This window comes from Brachyistius frenatus, unplaced genomic scaffold (assembly GCF_029030835.1).
Source record: "Brachyistius frenatus isolate BFR_SWC_R1_liver_20210118 unplaced genomic scaffold, ASM2903083v1 Contig_24, whole genome shotgun sequence".
Taxonomy (NCBI): Eukaryota; Metazoa; Chordata; class Actinopteri; family Embiotocidae; genus Brachyistius; species Brachyistius frenatus.
Window position 1 is genome coordinate 1224407 of NW_027210623.1, and position 16507 is coordinate 1240913.

The 16507-nt window shown below is 41.1% G+C and overlaps 2 protein-coding genes across 2 annotated transcripts; one reads left to right on the plus strand and one right to left on the minus strand.

Annotated features, from left to right (window-relative positions):
• The first annotated feature begins 194 nt into the window (after window positions 1-194).
• eif3jb (eukaryotic translation initiation factor 3, subunit Jb) lies at window positions 195-6450 on the plus strand. Its single transcript, XM_069697664.1, has 8 exons — window positions 195-303; window positions 488-576; window positions 2872-2926; window positions 3050-3156; window positions 3658-3760; window positions 4466-4636; window positions 4748-4821; window positions 5096-6450. The coding sequence occupies exons 1-8, from the start codon at window positions 291-293 to the stop codon at window positions 5222-5224; spliced, it is 741 nt and encodes a 246-aa protein (XP_069553765.1). The 5' UTR covers window positions 195-290; the 3' UTR covers window positions 5225-6450.
• A 177-nt stretch (window positions 6451-6627) lies between these two features.
• On the minus strand, window positions 6628-14214 carry cilp (cartilage intermediate layer protein, nucleotide pyrophosphohydrolase). The gene is made up of 9 exons (XM_069697665.1): window positions 14116-14214; window positions 11541-11692; window positions 10980-11033; window positions 10553-10822; window positions 10203-10376; window positions 9785-10090; window positions 9568-9676; window positions 9295-9443; window positions 6628-9145 (listed from the first exon to the last, which is right to left on the minus strand). The coding sequence occupies exons 2-9, from the start codon at window positions 11602-11604 to the stop codon at window positions 6786-6788; spliced, it is 3486 nt and encodes a 1161-aa protein (XP_069553766.1). The 5' UTR covers window positions 11605-11692; window positions 14116-14214; the 3' UTR covers window positions 6628-6785.
• Between the last annotated feature and the right edge of the window lie 2293 nt (window positions 14215-16507).

Sequence of the window (16507 nt, forward strand, 5' to 3'; positions counted from 1 at the left end):
AAATGATTCAGCATTATGAGAAAGTCAAGATCATTACTAATCATCAGTCAAACTCAGTTTTTTTTTTGTGTGATCTTAAAAATTGTGACCCATCAATTTAAAAATAAGCATGAACGGAGTGCTGCAAACTCTCACCGCCCTCATGACCGCTTGTTTGAACGGTGTCACGTCTCGGGCCTCAGATAAAGCTCCGTGACGTCCAGCAGGTGGGAGCAGCGTCTGAACGTGGCCGACGGGCTGCAGCACCGACTTCACTGGCGAGCCTGTCAAACACTACCGACACGGCCAACATGGCGGACTGGGGTGAGCAACTTAAGTTGGGAAGGATCCTGTCTGTACACGATCGACCAAGTCGCACTGTTTGTTTGTTTTTTTTTGGGGAGGGGGGGAGAGAGAGAGCCCGGCTCTCTTGTTATTGTCGGACTCAGAGGTTTTTTTTTTTAGATGTCGATCGGCCTTAACGAGTTTCATGTTGTCGTTTTTACAGACGCTGACAACTTCGACGCGGAGGAGCCGATTGCAAAGGCGGCAGCGCAGGACAAGTGGGAAGGCGAGGACGAAGAAGAAGATGTTAAGGTAAATAAATCATCACGACGGAGACTAGTACCGTGTGGAGGACGGGGGGGTTTGATTCACCTCTTCTTTTTATTTTTGAAAGCCACGCTTTCACCTCGACATCTGGCTGCCTGTCAGCCTCCGAGACCCTGTTAGCTCGATGCTAACTCATGTGGCTCCACCGGGCAGCCCGCTCCGGCTCTCCGCGGTCACCAAGCGTGCCAGCTGACCGGGGTGGATTAAGTGTTATTCGCGGTCGCTGTCGTTTGTTTGTTTTTTTCACCTCGAGAGGTCACGTTTAGCGACATAAACCCACGACGGGGCTTTTTTTTTTTTTTTGGATAACGTTAGCTTGAAGCTAATCTCTTTCCGGGCCACTCGGCTAGCGGAGCTGCTAGCGTGGCGTCTGGGGAAGAAGAAAAATAAAAAATGATCTGAAATGTTGAGTAACCTCGACGATAAAGTGCTATTAAACTTAAATGATGTGTGTATATATGGGGGTGGTGAAGACGGCTTTTCCCGATCGCTGCCTGAAGTTTGTTCCGATATAAAGGCGAGTATTTACGGGTCGCTTCAACATGAGGCGGCGTGAGCTCGCTAACCGACTTTAGCCTCCAGTCAGAGGAAATCACCATCATCTGGGTTTGATGACTCAACTCGGCCAAGAAGGCCCTCAACTTTCCGACTTTACATCAGACGTGTGGCAGCAGCATGGTGGTGGTGGTGGTGGTGGTGGTGGGGGGGGAGAAAACTGCTGCTGCTCGGCGGATAGACGGATGGTTTCTGTCCAGGAAGCGTCAGATAATGGACCCGTGGAAAGAGCTGGAGGAGGCCTCGTCAATTGTTCCCTCTCCTGTCACATATGGTGTCCACACGGAAGACGTGAAGTCCTCCTCCTCCTCCTCCTGCTCCTGCTCCTGCTGCTCTCCTTCAGGGTTCAGCAGGTTCAACGTTGCTGTGACACAATTCGTAACTTCCCGATAGAAATTCAAGCGTCATCCCAAAAAAAGCATCGTGTTGAGCTCTCGTGGTATTTATGGTAAATGTGTTTTTCGACGCTCGCTTGAGTAAGTTGAGTGTTTAACCTTCATGGGCTCGTGATGTGTTGAATTTTGCATCGGAGAGAAGTTTGTGTGTGTGTGGGGGGGGAAGCCTTTTTAGTTATTGAATAAAAGTAAAGCATATAATTCACCGCATATGAATAACAATAGATATTTTTGGACTGCAGTGCACCACTGGCTGTTTGTCAAACCTTGATTTACTTGGATAGATAGATCATATATAATAGATAGATAGATAATATATAATTAATAATAGATAGATACTTTATTAATCTCTCGGAGTGACATTTTTATGTTACAGCAGCATTAAAAAAAAAAAAAAAAAAAAAGCACATTCTATACAATAAAATAAGATAAATAATATTAAATAAACTAACCTAAACCTAAATCTTTATGTTTTTTTGAGTCAGTTTCTAGCACTATTTTCTTCAGGCAATGAAGTTGGGCTGGGGTAGATACAATCACTATCGCTCTATTCACATTCATATTTTACTAAAACAACAGATGTTTGCAAAATTACCCACAAAATGTGAATGTGATTGATGTTTTCAGCAATGAATCATGTTAAGAATTAAATCTAGACTTTTTAAATGTGTCATACAAAAACTTGGATAACTAATTTTGTCTTGAACCACAGCTTGCTCAGATTCATTTATTTGACACGGTTTTGTAGAACAGTAAATAAGATCATATAATTTGATTCAACCAAACTTAGCTAAATGAGGTTATTGCTCATCCAGGTCATCCAGCATCACATACTTTTATGGACTGTATATTTTGTGTTTTTCCATTGATTTTTTTTTTTTGCCCCAGACCTGCCTGAAGGAACACCAGAATTGTAACTGAAGTATTATGACAAGATTTGGAGCATTTAGTAATTGTTTGATTAATTGATTGGCAAACCATATTGATAATAGATTAATAGTTTTTAAATTTATAAAACTGTGTTTATTGTTTTTTCCTGGCGAAGAAATTTCCCCTCGGGGATTAATAAAGTGAAATTAAAAAAAAATAATAATAATTGTAAACAGAATATCTTTAAGTGTTGGACTGTTGGTCAGACAAAACAAGACGGTTGATGATTTTACCCATGGCACCGAGAAACCACAAGATGCATTTTAATATATTTCTGCCTATTTTGTAGCATAAACAACTAATTGATTAATTGTGAACAGTTTTTTCTTTTACAGTTTCCTTGAGTAGCCTGCATAATGAAATGACAATTCTTCCATCTTTTTTTTTTATTTATTTGCAGGACAACTGGGATGATGAGGATGAAGAGGAGAAAAAAGCAGAGATGAAGAAAACAGGTATGTATTTAAATGCTGCCTGATTTTCAAGAATATTGTATTTTAATTATTGGCTAAACTCTGTGGGGTTTTTTTCCCCCAGCAAATTCTAATGTTTTATTATTCCATTATTAACATTTTCAGAGACAAAGGTTTCTGAAAAGAAAAAATTGAGTGAAAAGATCAAAGAGAAAGAAAACCGGCTAAAACAAAAACAACAGGAGAAGATGGAGAGAGAGTTGGAGGAGAATGTGAGTGTGTTTTAAAATATTTTTTTTTTAACCTTGTATGTCTTTGATGGAAAGAAAAGATTTGTCTCTTCCTCTTGTTTGCATTGTGGCTCTGGAAAGTCTATTTTGGTTTCTCTCTTATTTGCAAGTGATTCCTTTTTTGTTTTACTTTCCACGTCTAATTGACGACTCCCCTGTGTCCTTATCTTGTGACCTACAACCAACTCGGTATTATCGTACGAAAGCAGATACAAAGGGAATGGGGGTGATTGTCAACTGTTTGTCACACTGTATGAAAGCTGCCCGACGGAGGAGTGACGTGGGCTTTTTGCTGGACACCTCTCTTTGAGGGTGCATGTATTTGCTCCCTCTTGCAAGAATAAATGTCCGATGTGTTTGATTTTGAACCAAGCCTCGGAGTAATTTTTCCAACAGTCTTTTAACTGTCGTCTAGTGAATACACAAGACTGTCCTCCTGTCCTTTCATCTCTAATGTTTTAATTCTGCCATCTATTATTACAGGCAGAGGAAACAGAGCTCACTCCCGAAGAAGAACTTGAGGAGAAGTTAAGGGTGAAGAAATTACAGGAAGAGGCCGACTTGGAGCTAGCAAAAGATGCTTTTGGTAATACAAGATCAGCTCGGGTCTTTTTTATTGACTTTTTAACTCCCTTTTTTTTTTTTTTATAGGAAAAATTGAAGTATTCCACAACTCTACTTTTTATATACCTGAAGCTGTGCTAATACATTTGTTTTTAAGTTGATAGTGTTCATATTTAATGTTACATTTGTTCTTGAATTGGATGAAGTCTTTGCTTGATGCCTCCCTTGGTTTTCTTCTGCTTTTTGAAGACACACATCCCACGGTTTATACTGTAGATACAATATACTGAACCTCACCTCAGAAAAATGTGGAAATGTTTTCCAACAAAATCCACTTTGTTCCCACATCATCTTAACATGCATGAATTATTAAGCCCAAAGCATGTAAAACTATAAACCATGAACTGGATTTAATTTTTTTAGACTTCTCAATATTTGCAAGTTCAACTTGTCAGTTATGTCTGTAATGCTGACAGTGTTTCAAAAGGACCTGGACCTATTTTGGCATTTCTGGACTGTAATATCTTGCACATAATATCTAGACAACTTTATCTTTATAATAGGATCTCTGCAGTAACCTAATATGTCTTAGCGTTACACTAAAGAACTGGATCAGCTGTATAAACAACAGCAACAAACTGGAGGACCAACATGAAAGTGGAGAATTGCATCTGTGAGTCTGTGTTGAGAAGAGACCTCAAACTTTTTAAAAATATCTATTTTTCAGGTGTCAGCAGCACTTCAAACAGTGTCACCGGGATTGATGCCATGTGTCCCTCTTCCAAAGAAGACTTCACAGAGTTTGAAAAATTGCTGAAAGAGAAGATAACCCAGTTTGAAAAATCTGTGCATTATTCAAGTTTCTTGGATTCATTGTTTCGTGAACTTTGTATTTCATGTAAGAACAGAGTCTTTTACTGCAAAATATTATTACACTTCATTATTATTAGTAATAATTTAAATTTGTGCAGGCTTGACCAATAACTTGCTTTTCTTCTCCCCCTTACAGTGGAAGTAGAGGACTTAAAGAAAGTCAGTAATTCCCTGACAGCCCTACTTAGTGAAAAACAGAAACAAGAAAAAGTAAGTGACTACATGCCTCAAATTTTTCATAGATGAATTAGTAGTTGATATTCAGTAGGGGGTGCTGTTGACTGAGGTCAGTCACCCAATGTCTGTTCATAGTAGAAATCACGTGTTAAAAAGTCTGTTAATATGGTTTCAATACTCAAACGAAATCAATATATAACACGTTAGTTTACCAGCTGAAGGCTTTAGTTTGTTGCATGATCTTTTGTCTGTAATATGTATACTTTTTAAAAAAAAAATTTTTATTCACTTTTATTTTCTTTTACAGCAAAACAAAGGAAAGAAAAAGAAGAAAGGGGTGGTAGCTGGAGGTGGCTTGAAAGCACAGCTGAGAGACGACCTTGACTATGCAGAGTTTGATGGTGGCTACACCCAAGACTATGAGGACTTCATGTGACACTGGCTCCATCACCACTGCCCTTTCCCCCTCCCAACCCTCAGAAATGCAGCTGTACCTTTTCATGCTGTCCAGTGCCATCCTGGAAAATCTGAACTATGTGTTGCCCCCTTCATTTTGCTTCAATGACCAGAGGGACTATACCAGGGAGCATCCAGTCTCACCACTCTTTATTTTCATACATATGGAATTGCCTTTTCTCTGTCTCATTCAGCCTCGACTCTCTCTCTCACACGCACACGCACACACACACACACACACACACACACACACACACACACACACACACACACACACACACACACACACACACACACACACACACACACACACACACACACACACACACACACACACACAAACAAACAATCCTGTGGTATCTGTAAGTTGACCCAGCTTCAATGAAGAATACATTGTTAACTGCTGTTGTCTGAGTTTTGCAGGGCTCATTTTTTATTAAATGTTGCTCTTGTCAAAATGGCAGATACAGTATTGCAGTTTTATGTGGAGTGACATAGAAACACAAGGTTCTATGCAAATTCTTTAACCAGAATGTCATGTATATATTATAGGTCTCACTTACCTGTGGATGGTTCTCTTACAGGAAAGTGTATATAGTATCTATAACTTTGGTTGCCAAATGCAGATCAATTATTCAGTACATTATTCATCTTTTATCTCTGGAAAAGGTTGCATTGTGGGTGACCTGAGACTGATGCAACTTGTAAGTAGTAGTTGTAATTTTACAGAGAGCACATGACATTCACTGTAAGATAAAAGGGATAGACAAGTATAATAAATGTGACTTTAAATCCTCACAGCCATTCTCTTGTTACATCTCTGGAATATTCTTGAAAATGCAGAGCAAAGAGTGCATATAAGTATTTTTTGTGCATGACAACAAGGTAATTTACTAATTTGATTTCTACTAATGCAGAAAAAGTACAGATCAGGCAAGTGGACTAACTTGCTACAACTGGTCTCTTAATCGTTGCTTCTGCAGGCTTGTATCAAGTGTGATGAGGAGCGGGGGCTTATGGGCTTCACCCCACCATGTCTTCATATGGGCTACAGTTAGTGGAAAGGGGCATCTTTCTTCTTTTCTTTTCTAGCAATTGACCAGTTTCAATGTTACATGGACAAATGAATACATACAATGTGGAAGATCTAGCATCTGCAGTGTTTTATAAGCATCTAATTTAATAAATCACTGGTCAAAAGGACAAGCTGTGTTTCCTCTCTTGTTTACGACATCAATGAAGTGAATAAAAGAGCTCACTTATTTTTAAGGCCATGTGTAATAAATACTCTATTTACAGTTTCAAGTCAATATTTACCACAGTAAAGTTGAAAGTGTAAAGAGAAAAACGATACAAAAATTGTTTGGGGAGAAGATGCAAGGATTAGGGCTAGCTTTGTTTAGTTACATATTCACCTAATTTCAAATTTAAAAAAAACAGTCAATATAAAATGCTTAAATCAAAATATAAGGTTATCCCCATCCATTCCCATCTCTGGAGGCATTCATTTGGTCTCCATGTGGCGCCTTGATCTTTAGTGTTTAACTTTTGGCCTCTGTACGTCTCCCTGCAGGATTTCTGGTGCTACGTCTACGACTGTTGCGTGGAGCGTTGGCCCTCTGCCGGCGTCGGTTCTGCCTGCCTTCTCCTCGCACGACACTTGTTATTGTCTGGCTTTGAGAACCCTGCACGGCTTGGAAGACACTCTGACGCGTCACCTCACGTTCTCCACAGGTGAACGTCAGCGCCACGCCATCGTTGCTCTTCATGACCCGAGATGTTCCATCAGAAGTGCCATCAAAGCAGCGGCCGAGTGCAATCTCTTTGGCTGTGCGGGGATCCTGATCTGTCACTGTATAAATTCCGTAGTTATGGCCCAGGGGGTCAAGAGGAGCTAGCATGGTGAACTCGTTGGTGTCATTGTTGACAGCCAAGGGCAGGTGGTTGACCAGATACTCCTGAAGCATTGTGTTGACTTGAACTCTCTTACAGCTTCCTTGTGGGATCACCTTCACCAAGGTACGATCCACACGCTCCTGATCGTACAGCATCCCGCTGCACTTGAACTCTAAGCACACAGCTGAAACAGTTGCCTGGTCCATGTCGCGGATGCTACGAGTGTCTCTGAGGCCGTACAGCTGGCCTACGGTCTTGGGGTGGGTGCCCCCCATGTTGCGGGACCGCACATTGATCTCATGTGGGCTGTTGATTTTGATCTTGACGTAGCAGGCACGGTATTCCATGGGCTTGGGCCACCAACTCAGGTAATCCTCTGTCCAGCTCATTGGGTCGTCCTCGTTGAAAGGCACGGTGTTGTAATCGTAGCGGTCTCCCTCCACTCTTGAGAAGCGGAAATGTGCTGCACTGAATGGGGCCTCCTCACATTCTTTTAAGTTCTCAAATGTGTACACCGGTCCGTTGCCTTCCTCCGCTGTGTTGGCACTTGGTTTTGCCATATTGATACTGAATGCTGTCTTCTTCACTCTGGGGTCCTCATGGTCAGTCCGTCTGTAGTTCAGTTTACCCAGGTAAGGCTGAGGCACTCCAACGAGGTTGGGATTGAGTTTGGGAGAAGAATGGACAGCCTCCAGTTCCTCCCCTCCGAGGTTGGCCATGACGTATGCAGAGTAGGCATCAGCTTTTTGTTCATCGCAGAAGGCAGGAAGACAGGCTCCATTAGAACCAGTGACGACACTATCAAATCGGCCCCATGCACGTGGGTTGGAGGAGTAGCCAGCTGTGGGTTCCATGTTTATAAGACTAATCACAACTCCCTCTACCTGTTCACTGGGCATGAAACGATCACTGCGGAAAGCCCTCACTTTCACATAACACCTGCGGTTCTCTGGGACGTCCAAGTTAAAGAGACGCCGCTCTCTGACCTCCATGTTACCAATCAAAAAGGTTCTCTCCTCCCTTTTGCCTCGTTTTTTCTTCTCCACCTGTAGACTCCCCTCCTCCTCCCACAGGCCAGTTTCAGGGTTTAGCGACCACAGCTTCATGGTGTTGAGGTGCTCAGACATTTTCACCTGGGCCGAGTCCAGGAACACCTTCACTTCACCCGCGTTCAGGGGCTCATTGTTTTCCTCACCTCTGAAGTCAACTGAAAACATGCCATAGGTTCTCAGCGGCAGGGTGTCACCTTCCTCCCCTACAAAATTGAGATCACTTTGAGCTGCAGCAGCTGTGGAGACGTCCCTGGGGTCGAGAAACGTGACACTAGCATTGACGTTGCCCGTGAAAACCTCTCCATTCTCCTTGTAGAAGGAATGGGGAGGAATCTGAATTTGGACCATTGCCTCCTGGCCCTCAACCTCCCCAAGCTCCAGAGTGTTGGTTTCAGTTGAACTGATGGTCACAGGAGCTTTCTTCCTTAGAAGTTTGATCTCATGGTAAACAGCCCCTCCTTTGGTGTTAAATGGAAGTACCTTTGTGGTGTTGACAAATTTCTGCATGTTGTCCACAAAAGTGAGAACCAGCCTCTCTGTGTCTGCAGGAACCTGGATGGAGAAGGTACCTTTGTAGCCTGTGCGGCTGATTCTGAGTCCATTCATAAAGACGTGGCCAAACCTCATTGGCTCACCATTGTCTGCAGCAATGGCCCTACCGTGCACAATGGCCTTGGTGTCCACGCATTTCTGGCAGCCACACTCCATCACCACCATGGTGGGCAGCTGGTAGCCCTGGCATTTTAGCTGCCTCTCCTCCATCCGTGCCACGCCACAGCAGTAAGCCACTTTGTCTTTGCACCTTATGCCATTGTCCAGCTGTCCAACACATCTACTCGAGGGGCACTTCCCCACATCATAGTAGAAAGAGTCAGTGCTGTTTTGGTAGCAGTCATGTGGAAGACGGGTGAGGTGGGATTCAGGCTTGGGGTTGCATGAATGCTCGATTCTACCTGTGTTTGAGACGTAGAAATAGAAATGTTTTAACATACAGCGATCATAGTAAAGTATGATATAGAATACACGCTACTAATATTACATAGTGCTCAAAAAGTCATGACTGTGTATTCAGCATGTGTTTACCACTTTACTGAGGACACACCTAAGATCTTGAGAGTAGCTGGTTTGGTCTTAATAGCCCCAGATGGACCACTTGCTCTGCAGTAGTACTCCCCAGCCTGCCCAGGATGCACATCTTTTAGGACCAAAGTGCTGTCAGACTGTTTCTCCATCAGACTGTTGTTATGGAACCTGTTGGTTCACACACAAGAAAAGACAAATATGATCCCGTACTTTTGAAAGTAAAACACATTAAATGACTCAATGGAACTCTACAGTGTATTGCAAACTAAAATGTCAATATAAGAAGTCTTACCATTGGTACTTGTCTGGCTGTGGGGTTCCTGTCACTTTGCAGCAGAAGGCAGCACTTTGTCCCTCCCTCCTGACCTTGCTCTCAGAGTTGCTCAGTACATGAAGCTTCTCTAACATTAGAAATGAAATAGCACATTACTTAACAACAGCCCTGTCGCTAAATATGCAGCTCAAAATGTTATCTCGATAGTTGACAATGTTCATGAAATCTACTGTACCGGTTCTTTTCAGCTGGACACTGAGGACTGATGTCCGTTCAGCACTTTTGGGCACAACAACTTTGAGGGAGGCATGACCCTGCAGGTTGAATGTCAAGGTTGTGTTGCCATCAGGACAGATACCAGGGATGCGGAAATGTCCATTGTGGTCTGTAAGGGTAAGGAGTTTGCCAGAACAAAGGATGGTAACCCCTTCAGCAGTGAGACCGCCAGAACTGCGCACAGAACCCAACAGGATGTGCTCTTCACACATACATGTGTCACAATCAGCGTTCACTTTCCCCATCACACACTGCAGGGGACAATCTAAAGAGTACAATCAAACAAACACAAAGTTTAGTGGCTCGTAGGTTGGCAATTGCTTTTTGCAAATGACAATTGCAGAAGAGTCTGTTCAGGTAAACCAAAGCTGTCTCACCTGTCTTTGGGCACTCGGGTCCATTGCATGTTTTCCCTTCTAATTTAGGTCCATTGCAAGGCATTGAGCGAGATTGGCATTTTCGATGTCGAAGTTGTGCCCCCACTTGACCACAGAGGGCGGGGCATGGACTCCAGCCTGACCATGGACCCCAGGTGCCCTGAACACTGTCATCTGCTGGGTTAAAAAGCATAAATGATATTCAAACCATCAATTTGAAATCAAATACTATTCAATATTATTTTCATTGTTTGTATTGCCAAAAAACACCTGAACTTTGTAATGAAAAGGAGTTCTTTCAAGAGATCAGATTGTGGGGTCTGAATATTTAAGGTGTTTCATGATCAAACCTTTGGGACAGAGGAAACGGACTGCGTAGTTGGAGCAGTTGCGCCCTGGAGCTTGCTCCTCATTGAGGCACCAGAAGCCCACGGTTGGGTCTGCGTGAACCGTCTCCCCAGTTTCACGGGCCGGGACCCACTCAGTGGTTCTGGCTTCGATTGCCCGTGGAGTCTCACAAACTCGGGCACGGTAGTAGAAGCGGATAGCTTCCAGCTGCTCGTAGTCTCCACGGCCTCCAGGATGATCAACATTGAACCATGTGGTCCACTCGTAGTTGTCTAGACAAATAAAGAGTTCAGAAACAAACATGGCCTGAATAGCAGCTTATACTAACGGTGTTCAACATACTGTATCTACCGTAACTTATAACTAAACAAACAGACTTTAAACATTTTATATAATATATTTGATTTAAAATTTTAGAACAAAAGTTACCCTCAGGGTGGTAGACAGCAGGACCAGACTCTTTGTTGTCTCTTCTCCATGATCCTGCAACACATAAATCAAAATGTGTGACTAATGCTTTAACCATGTCACACATGATTTGTGTACAATGCAAATATAAACTCATGGCACACAATATATCTATATGCATATATTCATGTTTCATTCATTCATATTTGGCAACTAGATTAAGTTTTAACTCCATATGTTGCTTTCTTGAAAGCAGCATTTGATGTCTGTCAATCGGAGTTTACCCAAACAAACATTGATGATTGCCAATGTATGTGTACAGTCACGTTAATCTTTAATACACAGTACACTGCTGAAGTGTGGTGGTTGGGTTTTTTAAAACCATTACATTTTTTTTTTTTTTGAAAGCTCAAGAATGATTTTTATTTTTTTATTGACCTTTTTCCAATTGATTAAGAAAATGTAGACAGGGTCACAGAAATACACAGTAGCGCGTGTATACATTTTCAGATGTTTGTAGGGAGAGTGCAGCGGTTTTCACCACAAATGACATCAATGTCAACATCTTTGAGAGAGACCCACCTTGAGCTGTAACAACAGTGACTGCAGTGATCCCCACGAAGAGGAGGCGAAGCCTCAGTAACATTCTCAAACTCTGACCCTTGAACTTTCACCTCTGGTAATGTGTGATTCACAAGGAACTCCACAGAAGATTAGGTCCAGCAGCAGAAACTCTTGGTGGGAAGAGAAAGGTAAAACATGTTCCACGTTACCATTGTGCAACACTTACCACACATTCCTGCAGTTAAGTCAAAGAGAAAATAACATATTAAAATTAAAACTGCAAGCAGTGATCTGCGGGCCCTCGGACGCTGCCCGTCGCCCCGACATGCAGCACGCGACGGTCCGCAAATTCACGCTTGCAGTTTTAATTTTTTTCTCAATCTCGTTCCTTATTCTTCTTTTAAAAAAAAAAAAGCCTTTTGTTGGCTTTAACATCTTCAAAAACTGATGAAACTTGGTGCCTCACACGTGCAAAGTTTTGTGAGGTTTGGAGCATCGTTTGACCTTAAACATCAACTTCCTGTGTCACGGTGAAACATCAAACTTAGCCGCATCGCCTTGGCATGCCTCAAGTGGGAATCGAACCCAGTTACTTCTCACTGAGGCAACTGCTCTAACCACTGCACCAGTGTGTCATACTATAGCATGTTGTCAGAAATATGAAAAAAAGTCATACTATAGCATTAAAATGTATTTATGGGATTTTGGGGGATAAAGTTGTGGTAGTTCTGACAAAAATCCAAGAAGATTTAGACACCCTTTATTTGAGTTTTTGTTTTGTATTGGGTTTTATATTTTTGTATTTGGTATTGGTATGACTGCATTTACAATGGAAACTCAAAACCAGCAAACCGTGTGGCTTACCTTTAGGGGGACTCGCGCTCTGTGAACCATATTGTCTACTCTTAGGGGGACTTGATAAACATGGATTACCTTGCGTGGGGATTGAACCTGCGTCCTTGTGAGGTCATTTCCTGTTCAGAAGCCGCGTTGTAGACTGCTGGCTATCTTCAGCACTGAAGAATGAGTTGCAGCAGGAGAAAGTGTTTCACGGAGTTCACTCAGAGCTTCCAGTGACTCAGCCGACAGTCTGGTTAACTCAACAGGTAAAAGATTCTACTTCACCAAGGTTGATATTAATGGTTCAGATTCCACCTTGGCCTGTTGATGCTGATTCAACTTTTAGTGAAGTTGAAACGTTTGGAGAAATTGAAAATTTTTTGCATCCACAACACATTACAGGAAGATATTTAATATCACTGCAGACCCCTTGAAAACACGTATATCTACTATCCAAAGAATGTCTGTGGCAATATTGGTTGTATTTAAATGAACATTTATGGGAAGATTGGTGGTGCAGTGGTTAGTGCTGTTGCCTCTCAACAAGAAGGTTTGGGTTTCAAGCCCCCCTTTATCATGACGTAAAGAAAAAATACTACTATAGCATGTCGACCCAAAAGTCATTTTTGGGTCACTTTTTGGACGACATGCTATAGTATGACTTTTTTTCACATTTCTAAGAGAAAATTTCACTTTCAAAATGTCCAAAAAAGGGAAAAGTTCACTTTCTATAGTATGGCTTTTATTTTTAATTGACAAGCATGTGTCCAGCAAGAATCAAACCAATGACCTTCTCAATAAAAGGCACCAGCACTAACCACTACACCATTGTGCCTGGGACACTGGGACTTTCTTTCATGATTTTGACAACATGCTATGACTTTTTTTTCATATTTCGGACGACATGCTATAGAATGACTTTTTCATCAAATTTCAGACGACATGTTATAGTATGACTTTTTAAAATATTTCGGACGACATGCTATAGTGTGACTTTTTTTTTCCATATTCCGGACGACATGCTATAGTGTGACTTTTTTCATAATTTTGACGACATGCTATTGCTATACGCGGAATAATAATTCCTTGAAGGACAATCGGGCTTTCGCACCATCGGTGCTCAGGCCCTAACAAGACTTAAACTGACCTACAGTATTAAACTCTGATACCGTCAATATAACAATAGTTTATATTCAGGATGAAAACGGGTCCTTTAAATATATGATCCAAGCTTTTTGTCTTTGAGGTTTTAAGGTGAAAAAACATGGCTGGACAGAACCCCCCTCTCAGATTACACATCTGTGTTAGCTATCACCATTCATCAGGGGAACACTCAAACATTTCTGCATTCGTCGAAACACTGGCTACTCAATCCAAACACCCCCCCCCTCCCACACACACAACGTTTGCATTTGTACAGTTAAAATAAAAAAAGAGAACCTGACAAAATTGTACATAGCAGGTTAATTAAGGTTCTTTTTTCTTATTTGAAGAGAATAACTATTACATTATTTAGGATTGGCAGGATGGGTTGAATGAAATAAATAAGAGAAAATTATGAGCAGAGTTGCATGTTAACAACACAAATCTGAAGTAGGACTAATTTAAAGTGCATTATCCAAATTACAAATCATTCTCTGAAATTAGAATGAATGGTTCTCTTTCTGTGACATCGTTTTAACTTGAACCTCTAAATCAGTTAGCAGTTTGAGAAGGAGACATTAATCTGTGTAATAATCTATTCTTTTCTTACCTTCTTCTTGAGTGCACGATCCCTGTTCTCTCCTGGTTTTGTGTTTTAGTATAAGAACGTCTTTCGTTTCTCTTCCTCAATATTTTTGTCTCACATTTCTCTCCGCCTCTGTTCTTCACTCTGGTCCAACTCACTCCTTCACCGTCTCTTTTATACCTCTCTGCCTCTCCCAACCCTCCCTCCTCTCTCCGCTTGGTGCCACACTGTCATTTGATTACACTATTATCTTTATAATCTCACACCCAATGGCTATTAAATAGCACTCCACATGAAAGAGGGGGGTCTAAGTAACAAATGCTGGTGTGGATAAAAATGCCCCACCTGGTGTCAAAGATCAATGCGGATTGAGTCAAAGTGTCCATTTATCCTCTACTCTGCTGTCAGGCTGCAAGTTTCTTTTTCATCATGTTACATGATGCTGCAGGGACAGCGGAGCACTTTCTCTAAAAGATTCCTCCAGCTCCGCTGTCACAAGGACAGATACAGGAGATCATTCCTGCCCACTGCAATAAGACTGTACAATAACTCACCTCTGGCAAAATCCATCACAGTACAATAACACTGTTGACTGTGTTTCTTGGTTTGTTTGTATATTATATATATACTGTACTGTATATATCTATATATATATGTTGACTGTGTTTCTTGGTTTGTTGTATATAATATATATAGATATATAATGTACTGTATATACTGTGCATTTTATATTTTATATTTATATTTTTTACTGCTATTTTATTTTATTGCTTTTCTATTATTATATTATTCTACTCTATTCTATTATTTTATTCTATTGTTTCTATTATTGTCTTATTGTTTCTGTATGTATGCTGCTGTAGCGAAAAAAAAATTCCCCTCGGGGATTAATAAAGTAAATACCTACCTACCTACCTACCTACCTACATGCAGAGTCTGCACACTGATGGCAGCAACCCAGTGATCCTGATACTACATACAGTGTAAGCACCTCAGAGTAAAAGAGTTGAAAAAACATCTGCAGCAATGAAAATAACATACAAATAACTTCTTGTGTAAGTAAGACAATTTATCAAAATGCAAACCATTTAAAAATATTTCTTTAAGTAGAGCTTGAGCTATTTTTTTTTTTAAACTGTCCAATGTGAAGCAGATTTGAGCACATTAACAGAGCAGATGATTCTATCAGAGGGTATTCTTAAAGTCTGCAATCATGGAAACTAAAACTACAGGTTTTATTATTTCGTACAACTCCCAGTGGTATGAATATATGTAAAAATGACAGATTTTAACAAAAACATTTCTCCAATTTTTCTTCTATTTTATTTGATATCAGTTGACGCATAGAGTCCAGCAGTTACAGAGCAACATTATCATTCATATAGCCTTTTTGTTTCAGGAAATGTAAGTCCAATATTTACTCTGTTTCACCTCCATCTTTGATCTCTACAAACTCCTACGGAAAATATTTGGCTCCTTAGATGCTAAATGCTCCACTATATTACAGGTAATTGCAAACTTTGTCTGGAGTTTGGTGTTGAGCACATAGTGTACAGACTGATTCGAACAGCTGGAAATTGCGGCCAAAACCAATGTTATGAGAGGGGTGAGAGTGAAAGAAAACAGTTGAAGGCTGAAAGAACAAAAATTAAACTGGAAGATGCTGTAAAGCTCTGGAATTGAAGGGAGCTGCAGAATTAACACTGCAAGTAATAACTTTCACAATGCACATTTGATTCAATGTGATTAGAATAGGATAGAATAGACAATATATTTATTGCCATTGTACAAACACGAGATTCAGTGTGCCACCTCTTTATCAACGTCACTACAAATTATGTTTTTTTTCTGTCTTCAATCCAGTTAAAGTACAGACAGTTACAAAGACGGAGGATGTGGAGGATTGTCAGTCATGTCTGTTAGAGATCCTGTAAAGTCGTCAGTATGCGTTGTTTTTCCACACAACGTTTATTAGCTGACCTCATTGTGTCAATTACAAGGCAAAGAACATCCATGAGGGGAAAAGTGTAACCTTGGTCTGCACCTCAGTCTTCTCTCAGTTCACAGGCCAGGTGAGCGACCAATGACGGGCAGCAGAGGCAAACTTCGGTCAACTGCACAAAATACAAACACTTCTAAGTGGATGGATGCTTCCAAGCATAGAGACAACGTTGTCCTCAGAGGAAAAACAATCATGTTCAACAACTCTGAACCCTGACTTCATCTTCCACCAATTACTGTGTTTTCCTCAGCAGGGGTGGTTTGGTGTGAGGAAATAAATGTCAGTGTGGTAAAGTTCAGAGACAGTTAGAGAAGAGTCGAAGCAATGCTCCGTGGAAATCACCATCATCATCATCTTCATTTTGGTGTTTGTTTTTAAAGCAAAACTGCTGGAAAAACATTGCATTTGTCATCA